The 26,164-nt window shown below is 47.3% G+C and overlaps 2 protein-coding genes across 3 annotated transcripts in view; one reads left to right on the top strand and one right to left on the bottom strand.

Moving 5' to 3' along the window:
- Positions 1–21,784, top strand: part of bcar1 (BCAR1 scaffold protein, Cas family member) — a 66,966-nt gene extending 45,182 nt beyond the window's left edge. For both annotated transcript variants that reach the window (XM_018726642.2, XM_018726641.2), the window contains exons 3-7: positions 12,501–12,644; positions 15,674–15,796; positions 15,915–17,096; positions 17,858–17,947; positions 18,238–21,784. In XM_018726642.2, coding sequence (XP_018582158.1) covers positions 12,501–12,644; positions 15,674–15,796; positions 15,915–17,096; positions 17,858–17,947; positions 18,238–18,747 — 2,049 coding nt within the window. In that variant the 3' untranslated portion in view covers positions 18,748–21,784. The remainder of the gene's footprint in view (positions 1–12,500; positions 12,645–15,673; positions 15,797–15,914; positions 17,097–17,857; positions 17,948–18,237) is intronic.
- LOC108918979 (leukotriene B4 receptor 1-like) lies at positions 6,735–25,106 on the bottom strand. The gene is made up of 2 exons (XM_018726643.2): positions 22,537–25,106; positions 6,735–6,897 (listed from the first exon to the last, which is right to left on the bottom strand). Exon 1 carries the CDS (start codon positions 23,859–23,861, stop codon positions 22,737–22,739), a length of 1,125 nt encoding a protein of 374 aa, XP_018582159.1. The 5' UTR covers positions 23,862–25,106; the 3' UTR covers positions 6,735–6,897; positions 22,537–22,736.
- Between the last annotated feature and the right edge of the window lie 1,058 nt (positions 25,107–26,164).

The following is a 26,164-nucleotide window of genomic DNA, read 5'->3' as shown; positions in this document are numbered from 1 at the left end:
GTGATGTCAGAGACAAAGAGAGTGAGACAAAACAGAGTGGGCAGTAATAATGTAATAAATAATAAAGCACCATCAGCTTAAGTAAATAACAGTATTGTGTTTTGAGGACTGGGTCTATCTTTTTCGGGTCCCTGTGCACGGGGCACTAATGCTCCCTGGGGACATCCACTTTGGCCAGATGACCCATATGTTTGATCAGATCTGTTAAACGGAGCATGATGTCAGGTCAGGGCTGAGACACAGCTGTGCCCAGCACCTACTGAGCCACTTAGGGAACAGTGTCTCATGGGCCGCAGCCTCGTGCCTCCATCATCTGCTCTTCCTCATGATGCTCCATGACTGTGTCAGTGACTTATACCAGGCACGTGATAAGAAAGGTAAGAAAGGGTCTGGGTGGTACTTAAGTAAGCCTGGTAGACAAAACAAGGTCATGTAACTGAGTGAACACCCTTAGCGCACTGTTAACTTTGCTGGCTGCAGCACCTATGTACAGTGAAACTGGGTGGTGGTACACTGATGGTCTCTTCAGGAAATGGTGCAGTAGCTTTTAGAGCTGTCAGAAGGACTTTACAGGGTTAAGGTGTTAATGAAAATATTTGATGAGAAGGAAGTGGATGCCCCCGCACCCCTGACTTGCATGCCTGCCCTTTTGAGGCTGTTGCTTGATGGCATTCTCTTTGACATTCAGACACCAATAATGGGAAAGGGAGCTGAAGCAAGGATGCCACGTCTTGCACTGCTCTCAGCTCGACTGCAGGGCTTTGTGTGACGAGTAGGTCAGGTACGGGGTGACTGTTATTCTCCTTTTCCTAGCACCATGCCCTTCTCCTTTATAGCGGTGGGCCTGATTTATACCCCCATCCACAATTCCCCTGCACACCTCCTGATTTGTCATCAAGAGATTAGGAGTCCCAACTGAGATTGGAGTGGCAGGTTCAGGGTCGGAGCCCATCAGGGCCGGATCCGTGTCCCATCTCCATGCTGATGACAGAGTAGTGCAAGTGCAGACACCCTGCTCTCCTTATCAAACACATAGTCTGGAAGGTTTTTCCAGCCTGCAGGTTGTGTCAGAGGGCTGATGTCCTGCTGCGTGTCTAAATTGTCCCAGCAGCTGACCTCGCCTTGCTGACCTACCTGACTAGCCCCAAACAGTGTGTGTATGTGGGTGTTAATGCATGCCCCTCGATACACTCTGATACAGGAGCTGGAGACCTGCTGAAAGAGATTACATGTGGTGTCATAAGCAAGCTACGCAGAATCAGCAACTCCTAAGGCCGCTGGCTGACCTGCAGCGCTTCACAGGTTTATCCTGCTGTTACCGTGGTGACAGCCTCAGTGGATTCTAATTGGTTCTCATGCCCTGCCTTCTCTTTTGTTCTTTGCTCTTGTACTCTACTTTTCTCCCAGGTGACAGCAAGAGAGGTTGTCCATTTCCTCCTCACTGTACTGTTAATACATTACAGACAAGCAGCAGCAAACTGAGATATTATTTTTAAGTGAACCTTTTCTGTATAAGTTATAATAAATGAAGTGAACAGCTTTAGAGTGCCAAGTCAGGACTGCTAAATGTTTGGCTCCATTCAGACTCTTTCATGTGCACTAAAGCAGCTCCTCAGCTGTGTTTCGGCAGGCAGCAGGAGCAACTGCCGACACCCTCCTGTCTGGGCGGGGGGCCCAGTGACAGTGTAATATACAACACTCAAAGCCTCGGCACACGCCTGCTGTCCCTAGGGCTTAAAGCCGCCGTCACTCTTTCACTCTTTCTCTCACGATTTTATTTTTCTATTGTTCTGCCTGGTATGACAAGCCCACTGCGTTCCACCCTCGACCACACCAACTGCTCCGCACAGTAGGGGAAGACCGACAGGCAAAAATCTTCACACAGTCTTCACACACATCCATCCACTGGCGATCTGACTGAGTTGTGTGTGTTAAGTTCGACAACGGGGGCACTAAATATTAAATCGGAGAAGAGAGAACCCCCAAGGACCTCTGCACTATGTAAGGTTACCCTGAATGAGAGGGGCATAATCAAGGCTGCTGCTACCCCATCCTCTCGTTACAGGCCACTCCATATTGGTGGCACTTCACTTTGGACGGAGTGAGGAGCGTCCTATTGAAGCGTTACATGGGAGTCCTGGAAATAACTACATGGCACAGTTGTGAGCCATTAAAGGAGAGAATTGGATCAGGATTTGGGATGCTCACAGATTGTAAAAGGAAGTGGTACATTTTGTGGGGTTTTGTTCCGTCTCCGTGAGGTCACACAATAATGAGGTACCTTGTGCTTACATTGCGCATCACATGAGAGCTATTGTGCCTGTTTCTCTGTAGGACAACACTCAGTTTTCACTCTTCCCTAAAGGCTGTGTGACAGAGAATGGATTGCTCTCTGTGGGTTTGATCCTTTCAGAAGCATTTTATAGTTTTTCTGCTGTTACATTGTTCAGAAGTTGTTTGCCTGCTTTAGTTGTCCTTTTAGCAAGTGATCATGCTCACCATCACCTTGCAGCCCCGATCCTCATATTGAACACCAAGATTTCCTAATATTTGCTAGCTTTGTTGGTGCAACAAACTAAGTCAAAATTCATGGGATGGGAACTCTTCTTGGAATTGTGGGGCACTGAAGCGTTCAAACATTATTTGACTGGGAGATTGTGGTACTCCTAGGCAGGGATACAGTGTCGACTCTGCGCTTAGGATGTGTTCAGTGCTGCAAACGTCCAGGTGGTCTAAGGGCTGGTCCATTTGACCTATTGCTCTCCATAAGGGTTATATACTTTACTTCTTACATTCTCTATTACCTGTCTAGTTTTGAAGTCCTTTCAGGTCAGAACATCAGGCCATCTGGGCACCAGTCAGCTACATTTACATTTATTCATTTAGGAGATGCTTTTCTCCAAAGCAACAAACTGTGAGTCAAGGTAGGAGTGGAACTGCTGGAATGTTCAGGTTTCCAGAAGGTTAATGGATAACTTGTCTGCTCTTTGAAGAGGATCCCACACATGCATTTAGGAAGGTGCGGCTTTGGGACTAGTGAGGGCAGACAGCCTGGTGGAATCAATTCTGGGCTGGACCAGGGGCTGGATAGGCAGTGAATTACTGATAAGTTTGTTTGTTTGACCTCTTGGAGGTAGAGCTGTAGCCTCACTTAGTGGGACTCTCCCTGAGAGAGATGAACAGTCAGGCTTTTGGCAATACTGCACCACTATGAAGAGCCTTCCTCGTTGTGTGTGTTTGTGTGTTTCCGTATTTGTGTCTTTATTTTTCTGTGTTTTGACTTGTGTGTGTGCTTGATAATTTAGGTGGCACATTTCAACAAAGCAACTAAGCTATTGACGATGATTTACCAATTTATACAGCCGAGTAATTTTTACTGGGGTAATTGAGGCTAAGTATCTTGACCAAAGATACTACAGCAGGGGGTGGGATTCCAGCCTGGGTCCTTTGAGGCCATTGAAACCACTAAGCTGCCTGCTGTCCCAGTGTATATTGGTGTGTGTGTGTTTCTGTATACTGGTGTGCATGTTTCTGTGCAGTTGTGTGTTTGTCTGTGTGGTATTCTTTCCAACAGACACCAGAGGCCCTAAAAATATCATCATAAATGTCTCCTGGAGAAAAACAAGTCACCCAGTTCTTTGATTACAAGTATTTTTTAATTCCAGATGATGTTTTGACTGTTGCTGTTATCACTGGTGCCAGCCAGCCCTCTTCACTGTTTTTATTTATCGCATTCCTTTGTAATTTTCTGCTGTCAGCTTCTGCAGTCCTGCAAACGCTGACTATTCCAACTATTGCATTACATTATATGGAATGTGGGGTTGCATTCCATGTTCTGCCTTCCTCTGGCTGTCTCGCCCTCTTTTTGGAGAAGAGCGGAGATGTTGCGTGTCCATGTGGAAGTGTAAGTGTTGGCTGACCTCTTCTGGGGTTTGTCATTCTGATGTAGAGGATAAAAATGTTGTCTGGCATAGTTCCCACACATTGTGTGCTTTCTGAAATAGGACACGTTCATCTGGCCCACGTTTGAGCTCATGCTGAACCCCACCACTCTGTGGAGTGCCTATTTCTGTAAATATCTGCCATGCTTCTTTTCACTGGCTGTCCTCCATTGCGTGCGCAGGATCACAGAGAGCCAGCTTGGCAATGTGGGAAAGTTTGCTTTTAAATGCTTAAGTATTTTCTCCTTTCCCATCACCAGCCCGTCCAGCTTGTGTGCCTACATTTGTGCGTGCGTGCGTGCGTGCGTGTGTGCATCAGCAGTTTGGAAAATTTGCCGATATTCGCGAGGACCAGCTGAGGTAGAACCAGTGTAAAAACCTCTGTAAGACTGTGCAAGTGTTTGACACCCCCTCCCACTTTCCACCTACCGTGATCACTTCACAACCAGCAGGTTTTCATTTTCTGCTCTAATAATGTGTGTGTGTCTGTGTGTTGGTTGGTTGGGCAGTTGGTGGGTGCAGCAGAGAAGGAGAAATGGAATTGGGAGGTAGGGAATCTGCTGACCGGAGGCACAAGATGGCGAAAGTGTTTTGTTCCCATGCCAAACCCTGGCTTGGCTCTTTTTTTTTTTTACCCCATAGTTGTGGAGATGGGAGAGGCTAAGGGCAGAGGGCTGTGTGTAGCTGAGTGCCAGTGTTGCCCTCATTGCAAATGTCTGCTGTGGTAAACATCCATTTGCACTGTGACCAACCACCTTGAAGGCTTTCTAATGCTAGTGTGTGTGTCAGTACATTGTCTGCAACTCTCTGTTCTCTCAGAAGTAACCCCCACTAGTGTGTTGTGTTCAGAGTACAGAACAAGAACCAGTGTGTTCTACCTTTGTGTGTGTCTATATGTGCGCGTGTGTGTATTTGCATTTGCTTCTGCTGCCTTGTTTATTTAGGCAATCATAGGGACTTTATGCTGAGCAAAAGCAGCATCATAAAGACGATATCCAAAGGTCACTTTGGTAAAATGTGTTGCTTTGTGTCACAGGCTGATTGTTAGTGAAAGAAAATTGGTGGAAGAACTGAAGGCCATAGCTCCTTAGCCTAAACCCTGAAGTTTTTCTGGCAAAATATTCTTTTTTTCCCCCTCCTGTCCTTTCTTTTCAGTGTTTGCAGTCTTGTATTTATTTCATTGTCCTCTGTATTTTACTGCGAGATTGTTTTTTCTGTTGTCCATGTTTAGGCTTCATAGCGTGACTCCGTTTCATGCTAAAAGAGCCGTGGAGAAGAGACTCAGCTGATAGTGGGCAGTTTGATGATCCAAAGGGGAGAGGAAAAAAGTGAAGTCTCACCTGCGAGCAGCTCAGCCCTCCCAGCTATGCGATGTATGCAAAATGTTCTCGCAGTGCTGGCAGACACACTTTTAAGGAGATTAGCGGGCAGGTATCTCTTTTGTACTGTGAACATGTCCTCCTCCACAGCTCTGTTTGCACCCCTCTCCCTCCCTGGTGCTCCTTGCCTCCGCACACTACGTACCTGCATGTCCTCACCCACACCTAAACTGTCCGCTGCCACAGTTTCCTTGCACAGATCAGCTCTTCCCGCGGTCTTCTAGGTTGTGCTGCAAAGCTCAGTTTTGACCATGCTAACAGTAAGGACTGCGAGTTCACAACGAAGAAGCATCCCTCTTGCCCTCGGTGACCCATGTGGGGATGGTAAGCCTAGATAGATTTCAGCCCGGTCTCATGGCGAGGTCACCTGCACTTAATGATGATGTCAACCCCAGGCTGCACTATTTGGGCTGACCTCTCACCTCTGCTTCAGTGTACATTAGGGAGAACCTACAGCATGTCTCCAAGCACAGTGGAGGGGGACACACTGAAGTCATTCAGTTGAGAACAATGGCTTCTCCTGAGCCCCCCAGTGTTCAGACTATTGTCCCTCTCTTATCTAAGGGATGGGACAGCTTGTGCCACAGATGGGAACCCATGGTGGGCCGGGTTTGCGCAGCAGCTTGTAGAATTCACATGCAGAACTTCCTCCCATTGTCCTCGGCAAGAAGAATAATGGTCGTATGTGATGCCGTGCTGAACTCCTTTTGGAACTACTCTTCCTGCGTGTAAACACAGGTGTGTAGTTGCTTTGAGTGGGAATGCTACATACACAGCACCTTCTGAGGTTTCAATACATGTATGAAGTACAGTGAAATTAAACATTTCGCACATATTTAGTTCAAAAGGTTGAAACTCACCTACCACACAATCTGTGCTTTTGAGAAGGAAACTAGCAAGGTTTGCTGGAGAGCTCTCAGTCTGAAAGGGTGCAGTTGGGATTAGATTGTTATATAATCTGCAGGACACAGACTCAGATGTTTGCATACATGACAGGTGAAGACAAATTACTATCCACAAAGTATAAGAACAGATAATACCATAATGCAAGACTTGCCTCTGGGGAATTCTCATACTTCATAACGAGAATGAAATGACCTAGAAGAGTGTGAGTTTGCCTAGTATGCTGCTGTTAGTTGTATAGAAATCCCTCAAGGAGAGTAGTAGTGATGAAGAGTTTTTATTAAGGTAATTCAGGTAGATTATTCCTTCTGTGTCAAGATAAAAACATGCTAATTTGCTCATAGATGGTCCATCTGAACATACATTGGAGGCAACAACACTGATGACATGTATTGGGATTCACAGGAGGGGCGGTGGTGCTGCTGTCTGGGAACGAGGGTTAGGTCATGACTCCAGTCTGTTGCGCATGGACCCGATTGGAAGTATTGTTGTGTGACTTGGTGTGAGCAGGGCAGCTGTCCACAGCTGAGAGGTTAACAGGCACTCATGCTATCTCATTATTCGCAGTCTTCACTGACAACTTCCCATGCCTTTGTGAAGTCATCATTACGCTCCAGAGGAATGCTGGGACATCTGGCTTCTGGACAGAAACCCCCTTGGGGAACTTTGATAACCTATTCAAACAGTATTGATTAGTACCAGATAAGAGGAAGACCCCATATGTGCCCCTCCCTCCAAACCCCCCCCCCCCCATTGATAATTTAGACAATCGATCACCGTTAGATGTGCTTGAGGCCGGCGATCCATATGGTTCCACTAACCCTCCTCTCCTGGGACATTTTATTTACCATTAACAGAGGTTAAAGATTAAAGCAGAAGGCAAGAGTTGGCCATGTTGTACTGTTAATGTTGCGATAATGGTGCCTGTTGTTTTAGTTAATCTGTTGAAATGTGTCCTGGGAACAAGTCAGGCAGAAAGTAATGGGTTAGGGGATTGTGAACTGATTCAAAGAGCCTTAACTGGATCCCTCTACCAACCACAGTGAAAATGGTCGAAAGTGTCTCTGGGTATCTTAATTAGATACACTCAATGAGATGAGCATGGTAACCAAACATCTTACTTGTTCCACTGTACCCTGTAGTATGTGTAAAAGCCTACAAGAGTTGCCTTTAAATTTTAAGTCCTTTGGTCTCAAAGAGTTTGTATGTAATTGTTTTCCATATCCAGCTGTGCTCTCCCGTCCGTGAGGTCAGAGGTCGGGAGGTCGGTCCCCAAAGTGTGCCGGCGAGTTACCGGGCACCTGTAGGCAACCTGGCACACTGCTTGTGTGTGTGTGTGTGTGTGTGTGTGTGTGTGTGTGTGTGTGTGTGTGTGTGTGTGTTTTCCATATCAGATGCGCTGGAAAGTGAAGCCTTTCTCTCTAAAAGAATCAGAGGCTTGTACACACTGAGACCTACAGAGAGCTGTGTGGTTATTCATCCTCGCCTGGCCTTGTCCTCCAGGACCCCGCCAGTTGATGGAGCGTGACAGACGTGGCAGAAATGAGTATTAAGATGTGAAGTGGCGTGAAGTGGCATTTCTCAGATGAGCACAGGGATGTGGAAGCGGGTGAGGAGGTGCTTGCATTGGGCTATTTGGATGCGCTGGTGATGCGACACCTGCTGTAGACGCGTTAATGTGGCTAAACCATGTCTGCAGCGCCGTGGCTAATGGGCCCCATTACCACCGTGGCCTGGAGAGCAGGCGCAGGGGGAGGGCGAGCAAGCAAAGCAAAGGAAAGGAAGTTCACCTTTTTTTATCCATTTGTTCTTTTCTGTTCATTTTCTAAAACCTTTTTATAATTTTACTTCCTTTTATTTATTTGTTCATATACTTGTTAAAAAGTGATTATTTGCTTATACTGTGATCCAAGTGTCTTTGCTCACTACCTTGTTGTTCTGTCATTTTGTTATTGTATGTGTGCTCCCCTTGCCTCATGCGTTTTCCTTTAGGAATAATAACGTTCTCAATTAATTACTTGCAAGGAGTGATGGCTTATGGTTGAGGCTGGGTGGGAAGAAAGGAGGAGGTGGTGAAGAATCACATAAATGAAAGGAAAAGCTTTTCAACTCCTGCAGCAGGAGGTGTTGGTGTTGATGCCCTGCATATGAGTAATACCATAAGCAATCTTTGGACTAAGGCGTTGGCAAAGCTGTAGAGTCATAATGCGTGACATGCTGAGCTGTGAACCTCCGCTTGCTCACAGCTCTCCTCCTGGTCCTGAGATTTATAGCCATGCAATCATCTTGCGTGTTTTTCTTTTCCTGAGTGGACATAAATTAGGATTCCAGGCAGTTTCACACACTTCCTCAGGTGGGATAGAGATTAACAAATGAAACCACTCGGCTGCTTGTGTTTTCCCCTCCCAGCTCATTACTGCTTCCCCAACAGCAGCAACTGTGTGTTAAGGTACGGAGAGTGGCGGGGAGGATGGAGTTGTATTCAAACCTGTGTCACTGTCGCATTAAGATCCTAGACGCTGACGGGGGGTGGGGGGGGGGTAGCTTTTACAGAGGGCAAAGGAGGAATGGATTAATGCGGTCGCGTTGTCAGGTTTGCTTAAACTGTGACGGCTTAATTAGCCGTCTCACAGAGGCTCACTTTCAGACGTCATTGATTATTCACGGGAATACTTGAGAGTGACAGGCGGCCAGAACTTAGGAACAATTATTGTGGGAACCTGGAGCATCATGCTGTTTAATTAGCACCGGAATGTGAGATTGTCTCAAGTCTTTTTGGTGAGCGCTGACCGGGTGCTTCACAGAGATCACAGTAAAGCAACAATGAGTTCACTCATCCAATTTATGAAAGCAGACATCTTTCAGGAATGTATGAATATAAGGAAAGTCTGGGAACATGTGTCCTTACAAAGCATCTGGTGAATTGCTTCTGGAGATGTGCATTTGCACATTGATGAAACAGCAGTGTTTCTGCACGGTCCAGTCACTACAGAACGCATGGCTCTTCTTTTCCCTGTACTTTGTTTTGCCCTATAAAACACTGGCAGCCGCCAGTACAAGCAATGTTAAAAAGTGGCACCTCAGCTGCACGTGATGTTTACAGCCGCAAAGGGTGTCGTGGTTAGAGCTGCCGCTTTCCACTCAAAGGACCAAGATTCAAACCCCACCACTTGCTTTAGTGTCCTTGAACAAAGGTACTTACCTTGAGCCCAGTAAAAATTTACCCAGTCTATACACATAGGTAAATCAGTGTAATATAACTTAACATTGTAAGTCATTTTGGAAAAAAGTGTCACCTAAATGAATATAAATAAATATCTGAAAATGCCAGACTTGAAGTAAAGAAAAATGCATAATTTGTCATAATTAGTCATTTTGCATTTTCAGATTCCATGTGGTGCTATTGTAGCACAGTTTGTGCCTGCATGTATTAGGGTTTCAGTGCCTTTCTTTCCACTGTGTGTGTGTGTGTGTGTGTGTGTGTGTGTGTGTGTGTGTGTGTGTGTGTGTGTGTGTGTGGCCGGATTGTTTAGTGTCTGTGGGTGACAGGCATTGTTCCTACTCTCACTGTATGCAGAAATGGCTGAGGCACTCGACCTTCTAGTGCACCCTGCAGTGCCAGGGTAATTCCAGCTCTCTTAGGTCCCTTGGAGCTACAGCAAGGGGACCCACCAGCTACTTCTATTATGATTATTTCACAGAAATGAGCCAAAAGCACTGGGGCTGTGGAAGACGCGCTCACAGTGACATCACCAAGTGACTGCAGGTGACAGCGTGCATTCACTTCTCTCCTCAAGGGCCTCCTGCCTCTCTCATGTCAGTTGCCATAGCTACAGGCCAGAAGTGTGCAGAAGAGATGATGCACAGATATGGTAGCCAAGGTTATAGAGAATAATTACCAGCCACATTGTTCTTAGTTGTTCATAAAACATCTTTGAGTAGATGTAGCAAAGGTAGCAGGGTTAATCACATGATTTTCATACTTGTGTATGCTTTTTCTGCGCAGAGGTTTTAAGCTGTTTTTTCATGCTGAAACAGTCTTAAGGGCAACAATGTATGATATCTGAAAGTCCTCCAGACCACATTGCTCTTTACTAAATTGCTGTCCAGGGTCTGGTCGCCACATGAGGCCCTGGAGGCACACGCTTGAGCAGTCCAACGATGGAGGAGGTCCCTGCAGACTTAAAGGTTACTGACTAACTGTCCGCCACCGGGTCTCATCGAGCTTTAGTAAGCCTGGCACACCAGACATGCTTTGTACTCAGCTGTACTGTATATATGGCATGATCTGCAAAACATCCGGAAGCCAATTCTCTACAGTGAATTAACTGCACTCTCTAGTGGATCATTTTTACAATGTACATGTTGTATAAATAGGTGAGTATTTTATCTTAAGTTGATTGTCTTTACAGAAGAAGCATTAAAGAGGACTGTGTAGTGTGCATTCGCATCCTTGTGGCTTGTACGACTAAGCCAGATTTTGCCGTTCATCTTTCCTAAAGAGCTTTTTGTAATGTATGTGTGAGTTGCATTATGGCTGAGGATCTAGTGTTGCCAACAGACACCAGCAGATGGGGCTGCTGTCATAACACCTGTACACACAGAGAGCTCTGCGTGCGTGCGTGCGTGCGTGCGTGTGAGAGAGTGAGAAGAGTTCAGTTCTCAGGAGCACAGGTTGCCCAACCCCTGCACGCTTGTTGCATGACAGTGTCACCCACAAAAGGTCTGCTGCAGGCTGCTGGCTTGCGTGCCACTTTGTTGCTGAGTGTACGCTGCCCCAGTGTGTTGCTGCTCTGAGAAAGAGGGGTAGTGGAGGCCACAGGAGAGTTGGAGAAAGTGTAGTTGTCATGCTGCGCTACTGTCAACATATCCATAGTAGCACACCCTCATTGCTGCTCCCCTGATGGGAAAGTCTTTATGTGTGAGAGTTAGAGGGAGATGGCAGAAGGGTGATATCCTGAACGCACACCACTCTGCCCACGTCTCATATGGTTATTGATGTTAGATACATACAGCTCGTGTTGGCAGCTCATGAGGCCAAGATCATTATCTTCTTTCATCGGTGTCTCACGTGGCAACACCTCTGACTGCGGTGTCATGGAGCCACTAGCAGCTTGCGTTCTCTTGGTCCCTCTTTTTATATCTTCATCTCACTCTCCTCTCTCTCCATCTGTCTCCCGCTCATCCTCTACACTTTGTTCCTCCCACTTTCATGGTCGATGCATCACACAGCTCTCCTTATTGCCACTTGCCACAGCAGGTTTGGTTTCTTATGAGCTGTTCGGTCTAAATTCCTAAGGTTTTGTGGAGACAGTAAGAAACAGAAAGAGGAAGATCTCGCAGGTTTCTGCTTCACTGGTCTTCATTCGGGTTTGAGGAAATTCAAGACCCTATGTATACAAGCCCAGTGACAGGTGACAAAAACAGGTGATCCTGGTCCTGTGGTATCAGCAGGGTGTTAAACAGGCTGACTTTGTATGCCACTCTAATAGTGACAGCTTCACTATGACTATTGAGGCACATCAGACATGCGAGAGAGGAAACAACAAGCGAAACAAGACGATATCACGGGAGGGACTGCAGGGTCTGAACTGGGCACCGTGCAGGCAGAGAACAGGTGCCTGTGGCATGTGCCGTGCCAATGTCAGCATTTTGTGGTTTTAAGGGACAAACCCAGGTTCTTTAATGACAAAATCCTGAAACTGATACTGTGTAGCTGGTGACTTCTGACAAGGTTGGTTTTGTCTCCACTCTGTGAATTGTCTCCCCTCCCCCTGCAATAAAATCTCACTGGACACCGAGACAGAAGAAGATAATACAAATATAAACCTGTTCCAATCTTTTTAAATCTGGGTAATCCCACCGAATGCTCTCATGTCAGTTCTCAACGAGGGCCGTCTTTTTTTTTTTTCTGAGCAGATGGATGTGTACAGGCCCAGATAGTTGTAGCAAAGGGTTATTGGTTAAGCTCTGTTGTCACAGCCAGCAGGTAAGATGGCAGCATTCACACTAATCCTGACTCTATCCCAGACATGGATTTAAACCAGGCAGTTGGATTTATGGTGAAAATAAGTGCATCTTGAGCACTGCTGTACCATGGCAACACTGTTAATGACATCAAATCAGTGTATTTTTGTGGGGTTTTCAATTTATGATTGCAAGAGGTTTGATCTCTGCATAGTTAAAGAAAAGCTGACACGTGGTACAGTTTCACAGTGACACCCCTCTCTCCAAAGTGATCCAGGTTCTAAAGCAACAATCTTTCTCCCTTTCCTAGGTGGTGGTGCCCACACGGGTGGGACAGGTGTATGTTTATGACACAGCAAAAGCAGAACAGGATGAGTATGACGTCCCCAGGCACCTGCCATCGTCCCAAGACATCTATGATGTTCCACCGACTCGGAACCAGTACAGCCAGCAGGTAAGCGAGCAGGTCTCGTTCATTACCAAAGCATACCTGCCATTCAGTGAGCATTCATAGCAGTTGTTAGGCTGAGGGACAATGTAGTTATTGTGGCTAATCATTTTCATTTTTAAAAGGATGAAGTTTAAAAATAACAAAATGCAATGATCCAATGTAACAGCCATATTATTGATGGCATAATGAAATTATAATAATCATTAATAATGCTATTATTAACTGCATGTGCAAGTCAGGATTGCAGTGGTTCAGAACCTATCTCAGAAAGCACAGGACACTGGCTTGTCATGGTATACCCTGAATAGGATGATGGTGCATTGCAGGGTAATTATTAAAAATAATTATCATTAAAAATATAAACCTTCAGGTTTTTGCTGCAACTACGTAAAGGAAGCACCCCTTCCCCCTCTGTATGGGTCCTGAGTCCATGGTTCTCTGTCCCTATTGCCCTTGTCAGTGCAGCGAGGATGCCTCGGTGCTGTCATGTCTTCCCATGAGTCCACACAGGCCTTGTTCCATTGTACCTGGCACTCGCAAGCAAACATCACTGAGTCTTGCTCAGATACACAGGCCCTGGGATCTCTCCGTAAAGTGTGAAATTTCTTATGAATATTTAATGGCCGTGGAATTTTGATTCACCCTTTGCACAGTCGAGTCCGCAGAAGCCCCCTGGTTGTTATGTCTATTTTTAGTGAGGGTCATCTTTTCCTTGCAAAGGAAGGAGATTTGTATCTGTAGATGACATGGAAAGAAGGAAGTATAAGGGAATGTCAGCTCTACAAGCAGCATAGTTGAATTGCCTCTGCCTTGGAGAAAGAATGTATTTATTTGAAGGGTTAGCACACAATAAAAACTGTATTTCCTAATTTCCTCTTTCCGGTGGGAAATGGGCCCACACTGTCCCAAAGCAGTGATAAGGAACCAGGTCCATTTACTGAGATGACGGCGTGCAGTGCAGCCCAAATGTTAGACGCCCTGAGTTGGAGCACGGCACATGCAGGGATACATACAAAGGGGGATGAACATGAAGGAGATCCACGTGACAGTCAGCAGGGATGACTGGGCAACAGGACAGTGGGAGGTTGGGGGGGGCAGAGCGAAAGTAAGATAATGTGAAGAGCAGGGGATGGAAATGGGGAACACAGAGAGAAATGAAAGGAGGAGGCGGCTCAGCCCCTCGCACAGTTGTGCAGAGGAGTGGCATTCGGCTGACTAGCAGCATCCCGACTCGTATCCTGTTTAATGTTGTTGGTAGTCAAGTCGTTCATGTTCACTGCATTAGTTGTGTTTTCGGTAATTGACCCAGAGGCAGGTCCTGGTTCCCCCAGACCACCCATAGGCCCCACTGCATGCGTGCATAATGTCAGCATTGTTTTTGTCCAGCTGGAGCAGACGGCACACAAGCAGTGGTAGGCTGGGATTTCTCACTTCTCCTCGTGTTCGTGTCCCCTGGCTGTGAAATCTGGCTGCTCTGATCACGGCAGAGATGTGGCCTTTCATGCAGCTGCGGCGCTTTTGGCAGCAGATAAGATCCCTTGAGGAATGCAGGAGGGTCTGGTGCGACGACAATCTCAGCCAATCGCATCTCAGCTGAAAACTTTTTCTTTTTTTCCTTCCTCTCTTTTTCATAGCCGTTTTAAACACAGTGGGGGGGGGGGGGGATCTTTCCATTTTGTTTGCTGTCAGAGCTGCTGCGGTTCCCATTTCTCGGCCCTACTACCCAGCAAAGGGGAAGGGTGGAGGCATCAGTATGCTAATGCACACAGAGGATATTGTGCGGATGGCACCCGGTACCTGTCAGTCCACAGGAGTGAGGTCGGTTTGGTATTCTTCTCACACCACGCATTTATTTCACACAGCTGCAATCAGCAGAACACACAGCCCCATTAGTATGTGTGTCAGTATGTTGCATCAGTACACTGAGCGTGTGAAACACACAAGCAAAAAATGCACATTCATATATGCGCTTTTCCTGCTTTCACAGCATTGTCAGACCTAAAATCTGTGAAAGTGTTTCATTTTGTCTGTATTGAGGAGGTGGTGTGGTAAAACAGCACATTAACATCCCTATAAAACCCCACCACTTGTGAGATATTCCTGTAACAGCTTGAGATATGTTTACAGCACCGGAAACACAAACGTTGCCATAGAGACACACGGCCTCATTACGTCTGTCTCTGTTTGATATGACGTGCTGCGGGTTCACTGTCCACACGCAGTGTCCCAAGGTGCTCTCCTTCTCCTTCAGTGGTTTTGCTAACCCCCAAGACAGAAAGTCCTCTCTACTCTTGGGCTGTAAAAGAGAGCGGTGCTCTTGTTGGAATCGGCATTTTCTTCTTCAGCACCCTTTTGTTCTGCTGACTCGGGTCCGAGAGAGGAAGGGCAGTCGAGAGGAGCAGAGAACCCTAGAGTCTCATGGAGGCTAGAGAAGAGAAGAACAGAGGGACTCCGGGGAGCCGGTTGAGATCAGGAGACAATATCCCATCCGTCTCGCCGTTGGTCCTCATTAAAACAGATTGAACCAACTACCTCTCCAGAGCTTGAATTAATTAGCCTCCCTCATTTCTGCGCTGCACTGAACTGGCTATGACAGCTGTAATTGAGCTGTTTTTTTTCTTCTGCCTCTTAATGTGTCACCATTTACTCAAGAAGAATAATGTATCAAACAGGAAATCCTAAATGTTTTGGATAATTGCTTTATCTGTTTAACACAGTGATGTTTTATTATCCCCAGTGTGTTTCTTGTGCAGTATTTATGCACTTATGCTATTTTTGTCATTTTTTTTTATTGATTTAGGTGGCACTGTATTATTTGTTTATTTAGGTGATGCTTTTTCCAAAGCAAATTCTACCCATTTAAACAGCTTGGTGTTTTACCATACATTAAATTCACACTTCATTCGCGGGTAAATTAGCAAGGTACCTTCATGGACTCGAGCTTCAGGTATTAAATCTGTCCAGAATCGCTGTGCCACCTGCTCTACTGTGGTTTTGGTGCCAGAGAGCTCATCGTGCCCTTTTTCCCTCAGGTGTATGATACGCCCCCCATGGCAGTGAAGGGCCCCCCACGGCAGGACAGTGGACAGGACATTTATGACACACCACCCAGCGTGGACAAGAGCCAGGCCCCAACAACAGTTTCCCAACAAACGGTTGGTACTCAGCTGCTCTGTACAAGTGCACTCTGTTTGTTGTATCCAGCGCGGTTGTGATGTTTATGTTTGCTGGTTCTCACAGTATCGCACTGATGGTGAATCCTGACCCCCATAGGTGTATGACTTCCCGCCGTCTGTCAGCAAGGATGTCCCGGACGGCCCCATCAGGGAGGACACATATGATGTTCCTCCTCATTTTGTGAAGGCACTGAGCCCGGACAGCAAGCAGCCGCAAACCCCGACTCTCTACTCTGGCACCGCCCCTGAAGATGTGTACGATGTCCCGCCCCCAGCCCTGACCAGCAAGCGCCCCTCGGACAGCTTTGCCTCCTTTGGCCAGGAGGTATACGACATCCCTGCCAGCCTGCGCCGTGGTGGCCAACCGGTGCGGCCACAGGAGGTGTACGATTTCCCCCGTGAGCGTCCGGCAGCTGGCGAAGAGGGCGGGGACTATGTGTACGATGTCCCACCACAGGTGGTGCGCGATGCCACTGAGGAGCTGAGCGTCAGCTTTAAGCGTCTCTCAGCCTCTAGCACCGGCAGCACACGCAGTAACCTGTCCACCTCCTCACTAGATCTGGTCCCTGTCAAGGAGACCTCCGGCGGGCCTTCGTCCAGCACAGTGCGCCTGAATCTGGAGCTGGAGCCAGCTATGGAGAGGTTAGCACGCCTGCAGCATGCTGTGGAGAGCTCTGTCTCCGCGCTCATGTCTTTCGTCAGTGGCAATTGGCGCGGAGCTCAGCAGATGGAGGCGAGCCTCCCGGCTCTGCGGCAAGCTGTAGACAGAGTGAAGGCGGCCGTGCGCGACTTGCTGGAGTTTGCCCGCGGAGCTGTTGTCAACGCCGCCCAGGCACCTGACCGCACGCTACAGGCCAAACTGGGTCGGCAGGTGCAGAAGATGGAGGAAGGTTACCAGGGCCTGTTGCAGCATAGCCAGGCGCTGGACAGCACAGGCTGGTCCCTGAGTGCTCTCTTGTCTCCACCCCCGGGGGGCGACGACCTGGACCGCCTGGTTATGTGTTCACGGGGTGTGCCCGATGACACCAAACAGCTGGCCTCCTTTCTGCACGGCAATGCCTCCCTGCTCTTTAAAAGGACCAAGCAGCCGCCGGTGCCCACCGACGCCCTCGGCAACAACAACAACAACTACCCAACAGGTCAGCCCGAGAGGACCAACATCCAGTCCCGCCCCTTGCCGTCTCCGCCCAAATTCACATCAGAGGAGGAGTCCCCAGAAAGGCAATACGACACCACAGAGGAAGGCTGGATGGAGGACTATGACTATGTACATTTACAGGTACGCTCAGTGGCACCCGTGTGGCAGAGCGGATGCATTACACACCTCAGAGCAACACTTTTTTTCTTTTAATAATTTATGCAGAGCAGGTGTGAGTACTTAATTCCAGTGACTCATGTCTGGTTCTCTTCTATTACACATTAGTGCTGCAGAGGGCTTGTTTAGAGGTCACTGTGCACTGTGTGTTTCCTAGTGTACCTTTCCAGTACTATACGCACAACACTCCCTGTGGGAAGGTGTACTGCCATGCACTCGTGACCTGTAAATTAGGCTGATGAATGGCCTTAGCAACCCCACCCCTCCCAGCACAGGTGCACACTCGCTCCCCCACCAGGTCCCCGGTCATCAGGTGTTGTTGTACACGCCAGGCTCTGTTTCCCCAACACCTCGCTTCACAACAAACACACATCACACCTTAACCTTTCCTGCGACATCAGGCCTTGGCTGTGAGCTGCTCACACCTCCAGGAGGCCCACACAAGCACAGACAGTGTAGCTGTGTCTAAGAGGTATACCTTACTTTACAAAAGCCCTGAATGTGGCTGTGTGCAGCATCGCCACAGACTGACACTTAAGTTGTTGACCGTTTGCTCGTCCAGGTACACAAAGGTCACATCACCCCCTGCTGGTCATTGAAGGTATTATCCTGGTGCTTAAGGTGTGCTTCAGACATCGGTGTAGTGAGGATAGTACACTGGTTCATTTTTGCAGCTACAGCCCCATTTTATAATGACCATTTCTGTGTCTCTTCCACATTTTCAGGGGAAGGAGGAGTTTGAGAAGAACCAGAAGCAACTGTTAGAAAAGGGGAACATCATCCGGCAGAATAAAACCCAGCTGGGGCAGCAGCAGGTGTGTGTTTTGTCAGTGCTTGAACAGTGCTTGAAGTGAGTCCCCAAGTTTGCCTTAGTGCACTGGTATATACTTGCGTGTGGATTGGTGTTACTGTTGTGTGTGTGTGGTGTGGTGTGAATGTGACCAGTTGTACCGTGCCAACGCACAACATTGTAAAACACATTGAAATTCAGAAGTTTTTGTTGATTTAGGAACAAATGAAACCTTGCTCTTGTCAGCTCAACCCTTCTGTTGTAATCTCCATACCTGACCCTAAATTCCCGATGTGCTTTACCCTTCCCGCACAGCTGAAACAGTTTGAGCGGCTGGAGCAGGAGGTGACCCGCCCAATTAACAATGACCTGTCAGGCTGGACCCCACCCTCACACTACCCAGCGTCACGGAGCACCCTGAGTCCTGGCGACCGGCAGCTGCTACTCTTCTACCTGGAGCAGTGCGAGTCCAACATTACAACGCTGACCAACGCTGTGGATGCCTTCTACTCATCCATCAGCACCAACCAGCCACCAAAGATCTTTGTGGCGCACAGCAAGTTTGTTATCCTCAGCGCACACAAGCTGGTCTTTATCGGGGACACTCTCTCGCGACAGGCGAAGTCAGCCGAGGTGCGTGCCTGCGTGGCCCAGCACAGCAATGCGCTCTGCGACAAGCTGAAGGACATTGTGGTGAGCACCAAAACAGCAGCGCTGCAATATCCTTCAGCCGCTGCCACGCGGGACGTGACGGAGAGGGTGCGCGAGCTGGCTAACCGCACGCAGCACTTTCGCATGGTGCTGAGCCAACTGGCTGCCATGTGAGGAAGGACCCAACACTTCACCTATCTGAGCTTTTTATCTTCTAAGAGACATGTTTATCAGACTGGGCAGGACCATCAGTTGTACATGAATCTTTGTAAATATTTAAGTCAACTTGTGAAAAACGGGAACAGAGAATGAACTGTATGCTTCTGCAAATCAGAGGAGCAAAGATAAGTAGTTTTTAGGCTGTATCGATTATTATCCTTATTGCTATACTGTAACTATAATTATATGAATTTTAATTGTTGTTATTATTATTAAGGTTTGAACTTAAGGGTGTTTCACTTCCAGACTCTTGTATGTAGAAATCTTTAAAATGTTTCCTCCCGAGATGAATTATAGAAGAAGAAGTGGGAAGAAAAGTGAACTAAACCTTCTTGTAAATGGAAGGAGCAGAAGGCAAGAGCTGCGTGTTTGGGGAAGGGGCCCTGGTGGGGGTTCCAGCAGCAGCACCCTGACTGACACACCATTAATATCATGTTCAGGTCTGCCATTACCATGGGACAGGTTTAATTTGCGGCCCTCTGTACGCTAATTAAAACAGCCCAATTACTTAGATTGAGTGGATTTTAATAGCATCTCCGTTCAGCTTTGGAGATTTGGGAGGGATAAACGAGACACGCGAATCCAATAAGTGACAGAGATGAATAAGACAGTGGGCCTCTTTAAAAGCTGGTGACTGCATTCCTTCATAGTACAAACTGTGCAAAGAGAAGGAGCAGAGTCAGCATTTCTGACACTTGCTCATTTTTCAGAAGCGCAGTGCTCTGTCAGCCTGCTCCCTTACCCAGAACCTCCTCCATCTTCGCCCAAGAGACCTGTTCCTTCCACATGCTCAACGGGAACTTGATTGTATTGCTGATGTCCTGCATGTTTTCGACACGGTCCAAGACACTGCCGTTCTACTTGCTCTACAAATGTTGTAGGACGCTGCCATGTTCCTCAACCTCAAATTCCCCCACGTTCTTGTATCCAGAGCTCCATGTGAGCAGGTGGGAACTGTGTGGAAGACGTCTTCTCGGTCCCCATGTGCAACTGGAGGTTCTCCTAAGGCCCGGGTGACAGTTTTCTACCCTGTCTTCATGTAAACTGTGTGGTTGCGATACTTGCAGCAAGCCACTGAGCATGGTGCAGCGAGTCATGCCCATATATGCTGTTCCGTTTTACACACACAAATTTCAACATGCGCGCAGTCCATATACAGACACATGGATGCAGCTTCCCCCCGACAGACAGACAGACACAGACAGACAGACACAGACGGACAGACACAGACAGACAGACAGACACACACACACTGCTCCAACGCAGCTAACGCACAGTCTCTTCATGGTCTTCCTGTCATGTTGCAGTGAGAGTGAAGCTCTTGCAGCGTTACAGAAAGGGTGGGTCGATGGTAGTGTGGCTGGACAGTTGGTACCACATCTGATGTTTTCTTACCCCTCTACTGAGGCAAATGACTTAGATTGGTCATTGGTATCATATTTTTTATAGACCCTATTGTTATTCTACACATTAGTATGTGTCAGAAACTCTTTAGAGAGGAATGCAACATGTTGTTGTGCATCAATTGGAAACAAGTGAAAAAGCATACAAAAAGAAGCATATGAGCTTACTGGTATGTGGTGTACTGGTATTCTGTTATCAAATCTGTGTTGTAAGATTTGAAAATGTTTAAAAAAATATATGTTAAGGACATACTGTGTACTAAGTAACTGGAAAATATATGTTTAATATATTTTCATTAAAAATATAAATCCTGGAGACTGTGCTCTGTCTGGGGACGTGGGGATGAGCCTCCTCTAAACCACACTTGCACGTAGCAGGGAAGCTGCCGGTTCGAAGGGTGGGGTGGGAAATATTCAAAAAGGTCTTTGTGAGAATTTCAATGGCGCCTTGCAACATTCTTTCAACATTCGGTGCAGCTCAACAGGTTCCTCGGTATCAGTGTGGACACCCAGGAAAAGACACAGTGACAGCGGGGGGGAAATCAGTGGATGTCAGCAATCACTGTCCCAAAATTTGGTCCGAAAATTGCCGTACAGATAAAATGTGGTGCATTAATTTCCTTTTCTACTGAAGTACAGTTCAACAGCAATGGACATTGCTGACTGGTTTGTGTAAATGCAGTACAGTTAAATTCAGTTCAAGAGAGCTAGCAGTTTACCAAAAGTGCAGTCATGGTAGGAATGTTGCTGCCCATGTGTGATGTTTTTTTAAAAAAAAAAAAAAAAAAGAAAAAAAGAATGAGCTACACTGTGCGGTTGGTGGAACTCTTGACCTTTCAACGCAGGGGTCTTGAATAGCAACCCTTGGCCCTTCGGTTCCTTCTGCTGCGTAACTTTGCGTTGCTGGTGGTTTAAGGTGGCAGTGTGCTGGCGTGGTGGTGAGCCGGGGCTTGAAGGTGCGCTCGTTCACAGGCACAAAAGCGACTGGGAAAGGGGCTGAGAGACGGTGCCCACAGTGTACCCAGCCCCACCCTGACCTACTTTCAGAAGAAACAGCCAGGAGCAGGGTATGTTCATGACCTTTCTCTGTCCTGCTCCCCAGCAGCTGTTTGGGCACTGATCCCTCCGCAGAGCGGATGAAACATCTTTTAGCATCACGTGCAATTGATTTTGGCATTTTCACTAGGATTCCTTTGTGTAGGGTATGCCCATGATGTTTTACTGGTTGTTCTTGTCTTGTCCTTGTCATTGATAGTCCAGTGACTTAACAGCAATATGGTATATTCAGTGTAAGTACATTACAAGACAGATCTGTCCAGATATGAAGTGCACAAAAACATAGCACATATCAGAGGGGAAATCAGCACGTTTCTATTAAGAAGTGTATATAAATACAGTGGCTCATCTTGAGTCATGTTTCAGTTTGACTGTGTTTACAATGTTTTCGGAATTGTAACATTTTGAAAAGAAACATTGTAAACCACTTTTTCAGTGGTTTTATTAAATTATGTATTTCAATACTGAAACTTCACAATTTCATTTCTCAGTAATTGAATGGCTTTGATGGCAATTAGCAATTTAATTACTTTAAATACACACACACACACTGGCTAAAGCTGCTTGTCCCGAGTGGGGTCCCAGTGAACCGGAGCCTAACCCAGCAACACAGGGCCTGAAGCTGGAGGGGGAAGGGACACACCCAGGACGGGACACCAGTCCATTGCAAGGCACCCCAAGCGGGACTCGAACTCCAAACTCACCAGAGAGCAGAACCTGGCCAAGCCCGCTGCACCGCCATGCCCCCCATTACTTTAAATAGAAATTACATTTTCAAAAAATATTGGAACAATGCATATTAGAGGACTGTACCACAGAGAACAATATACAACTAAAAATATGAATATGATCAACTGAAAGCATGTGTTATATATTACTGACTGCAGTGTGCAGCACAATGACGGTGGTTGTCCAGAATACATACGGGTTTAGGGACGAAAGGTGGATGTACAGTAATACGAAGAAAAGTGCATTATATTACATTAAAGCTACACAAAATAATGCATTGCACACATCATAAAAGATACATTTACAAGGCCTTCAAAAGTGCATAATGAAAGGAAAAGATCATCAATTGAACCATGAAAGCTAAGAGCATAAATACTGAGCCTGATACCAACTCCTTGGCTTAACTGCTTTCCGTAAAGAGCACATGCTGGCTCCGCTGATGTTTCATTCTTTCTCAGCTTTCACCAGTTAATGGCTTAATGTGTAAATGATGACATAAGGAGCCTCAGTGGCCGAGCGAGAAACGGCACGGTGACAGATGTGTCATCAGAGTTACCTGGAACATCTTGAGAAGACTGATGCCTTTCAGAGCTTCTCCTTTCCATTGATTGTATCAGTTGTGCACACCTCTTTTCAAGTGTAGTGATAAAGAGCCTCCACGCACGCACACACGCGTTTTACACATTACATGCGACATCAGGTGCTGTAATGCTGCCATTTGCTTGGCATACGGAGGCAGCAGTGGCGGCGCTCCTCTCACACCGGGGTTTGGTTCAGGGTGGTAAGGTTACCCGCCTGGGTGCAGAGGGATGGTTTGCGGGAGTCCGGCGGTGGGGTGTCGCCCAGTTTGGAGTGGCAGACCCTCTCTAGCCTCTTCATCAGACTGCTGCTGCCCCTGAGCCTGGGTGAGGCGAAGGCGTACAGGAATGGGTTCAGGCAGCTGTTGAAGAACGTCAGCGCCCCGGCCACGTTCCGGATCGACTCCGCGACGTCCTGGAAGCCGGCAACTTGCAGCAAGTTCGCCACGTGGGACGGGAACCAGAAGATGAAGAAGGCCGCCATCACCCATGTGACCAAACGGCTTAGCCTCTTGCCCGAGGTGAAGGGCAGCCGGCCGACACGACGCGCGATGCAAAGGTAGGAGATGGTCAGAATGACGCCGGGCACCACGAATCCTAACAGGGTCTCCGAAAGCAGCACCGCCACCTTCTGCCCGTCAGAACTGTAGAGGGGCTGGCAACGGAGCCGACCCTCATTGGGCAGCAGTTTTCTGAGCAGGAGGGCTGGGGAGGCAAGCACCAGGGCCAGGGTCCACAGGACACCCAGCAAGGCCTTGACCCCGCTGCCCCGGGGATGCAGCTTCAGCTTGCACCGCGGGTACAGGACCAGCATGTAGCGCTGCATGCTCATCATCGTGATGGTCAGCACGCTGGCATACATGGTGCAGTAAACCAAGTAGGACAGGAGCTTGCAAAAATCCGGGCTGTACGGCCACGGTCCGAGCAGCGCCGGGATCCAGAAAGGCAGCAGCAGCAGGGATAAGGCATCCGTCACCGCCAGGTTCAGCATCAGCTTCACGGTCACGGTGGCCTGGCGAAGGTTGCGCAAAATAGCGACGGCCACCAGCACGTTGCCAGGGATGCCCACCAGAAAGCAGAGGCCCAGGAGCACGCAAGGAACCACGTTGTTAGTCACGGTCCATGACGTTGAGTTTGACACGGAGTCGTTGATCTGCTGCATGTCGGGATCCGAACTCTGCAACTGGTGCCAGATGACTCGAGCCAAATTAATTAACGCGCCGAATGCTGCTGTTTTGTTTTTTGGACGGATAACTAGGGCAGAACAGCCCACACACTGAATCAGATGATTACTCTGTACCATATCGTGCACGTGACAGTTCGGAAACCAGTCATAGAGGGCGGGGCTGAGGTGGCTTTTCGCGTTTACGTCTCCTGGAGCTCGTGCGCACGGTAGAAAGCGTTCATCTCTAGGTACAATAGAGCTGAGAACTGGTGTCCTCTTTGCAGGATGCAGGATAGCAATGTCGATATTTACAGTGTTTCCCCATTTAATGAGGGGTAAATTGATTAAATCACAGGAATAAATGTGTCAGGGTACGCAAAGAAAAAGAAAAGCGAACAAGCTCCTCCTCAAACGTCTCGTCAGCAACGCGAAGAGACCCGTGTAGCCCCTGACGCTGCATCTTTTGGGTGTCATTGTGCAGGAAGTCAGCAGACGGGAATGTTTCCGAATGCAAACACTAACACTAAATCTCTTGAGCGTTTCCTGTGCAAGCATACAAATCAGAAGCACGACGCAATTAGAAATACCACTATTATTGCCAAGAGGAGTTGTGCAAAGATGACCGCAAACGTCTTCCACCTTCTGGAATGGGGTCATTGGGTTATGGAGGTATGTGTCATGTATTTTCTTGCAAATGTACGCCACCTACTGGCGTAAGTACTGCCGAGAGCCACTCGGCACCGGCTTGATGAAGCAAACTGGCCAATGAGAGGCATGATATGACCATTTAACAATATAGAGGTAATAAATACAGTTTTTTTCCTTTGGCAAAAAAATAAATAATGCATATATGCGGAGGAACCATCCAGTCGAGTCTGACTCACAGCGATCACTCGCAGGGTTTCCAGGGTAAGGGAGGAGCAGAGGTGGGTTGCCAGAGTCTTTTCTGTGCATGTCCAAGGTGGGGGGTGGGGGGGTGCCAACACGCGGAGAAACATGTAAACTCTACACACCCTGAGCTGGATGTAAACCACATACCATCATGCACGTACATACATATCAACTATGATTATAAGGACATCTTGTTTTCTTCAGGGCAGGAAACTCCTGCATGTCACAACCTCTGCCGGTTACATGGCGTTGCGCCACACACATGAGAAAGCTTTCAATATATGGACGATAGTGCATCATGTTCCGCAGTTGTCATTTTTACATAACATAAGTTGGCACACAGGGCTGGGCTATTTCCTTCTCATGTTTCACTTTGTAAACTGTGGTTACCTTCAGTTATCTCTGGACCGCGCAGTAAAATAGAAAATAACTTGGTCTTGCAAATTATAGAGCACCGCACACACAGTCTGAAACTGCTTGTCCCAAGCGGGGTCACGGGGAACCGGAGCCTAACCCGGCAACACAGGGCGCAAGGCCGGAGGGGGAGGGGACGCAGCCGGGACGGGACGCCAGTCCATCGCAGGGCACCCCAAGTGGGACTCGAACCCCAGACCCACCAGAAAGCAGGACCCACTGAAACCCACTAAGCCACCGCCCCCCCTTGTTAGAGCACCACAAGTCTTCTTCTTTTTTTTTTTTATTGTTGACAAAATTAATTATATTGTTATTCTTAAATCAATTTTCCTGTAATCTGTTGCTCTCTCTGTGAAAATCAACTTTTTATTTGCAGTTATGTTACAAATGATTCTCTGATGCTATTAAGCCTCTGACCTTTTCATTACTTTAAACCAAACCAAACAATATCCTTAAACGAAAAAAAGAACGATTTGCTTCCAAAATGGAGAATTGTTGATTAGAATATAATACAAAAGGAACAAGAAATACACACATTTTCAGAACCACTTGTCCCATACGGGGTCGCAGGGAACTGGAGCCTACCCAGTAACACAGGGCATAAGGCCAGAGGGGGAGGGGACACACCCAGGACAGGACACCAGTCCATCATAAGGCATCCTAAGTGGGACTTGAACCCCAGACCCACTGGGGAGCAGGACTGTGGTCCAACCCACTGCACCACCACACCCCGGAACAAGAAATATGTGACTTTAAATCTTTTAATTATGGCATTCAGCTTTAGATATGGCCTTGTAACTTTTGTTAGCCTGCTTATTTTTTGTTGCAGCAAAGCAGGTATTACTGGAGCTTTTTAGTAAATGACTAAACCAAAAATTAGGAACTGAAAAATACAGCTTGGAATATTCATCATTTTTAACATTCGTATCCAACTCCTTTACCCACGGCAATTTTCCAACGATAGATATTCAAATTTGCAATTACTCACCCATTTAAGAACGAGGGTGTTCAGTTCAGAGTAAATACCTTGACCAAGAAAACCACAGCAAAGAGTGGGATTTTAATCAGAAACGTTCAGATGATCACTAAGCTGCCCACTGCCCAGTATAAATCTAGTAGAGTAAGCAGAATGAAAC

Source organism: Scleropages formosus, chromosome 7 (genome assembly GCF_900964775.1).
Source record: "Scleropages formosus chromosome 7, fSclFor1.1, whole genome shotgun sequence".
NCBI classification, from domain to species: Eukaryota; Metazoa; Chordata; class Actinopteri; order Osteoglossiformes; family Osteoglossidae; genus Scleropages; species Scleropages formosus.
The sequence above is the reverse complement of the archived record's forward strand: the minus strand, read 5'-3'. Positions and strand labels throughout refer to the sequence as shown.

Bases quoted from the DNA above. Each gene is read 5' to 3' on its own strand.
- LOC108918979 (XM_018726643.2), bottom strand. From the start codon at position 23,861: ATGGTACAGAGTAATCATCTGATTCAGTGTGTGGGCTGTTCTGCCCTA.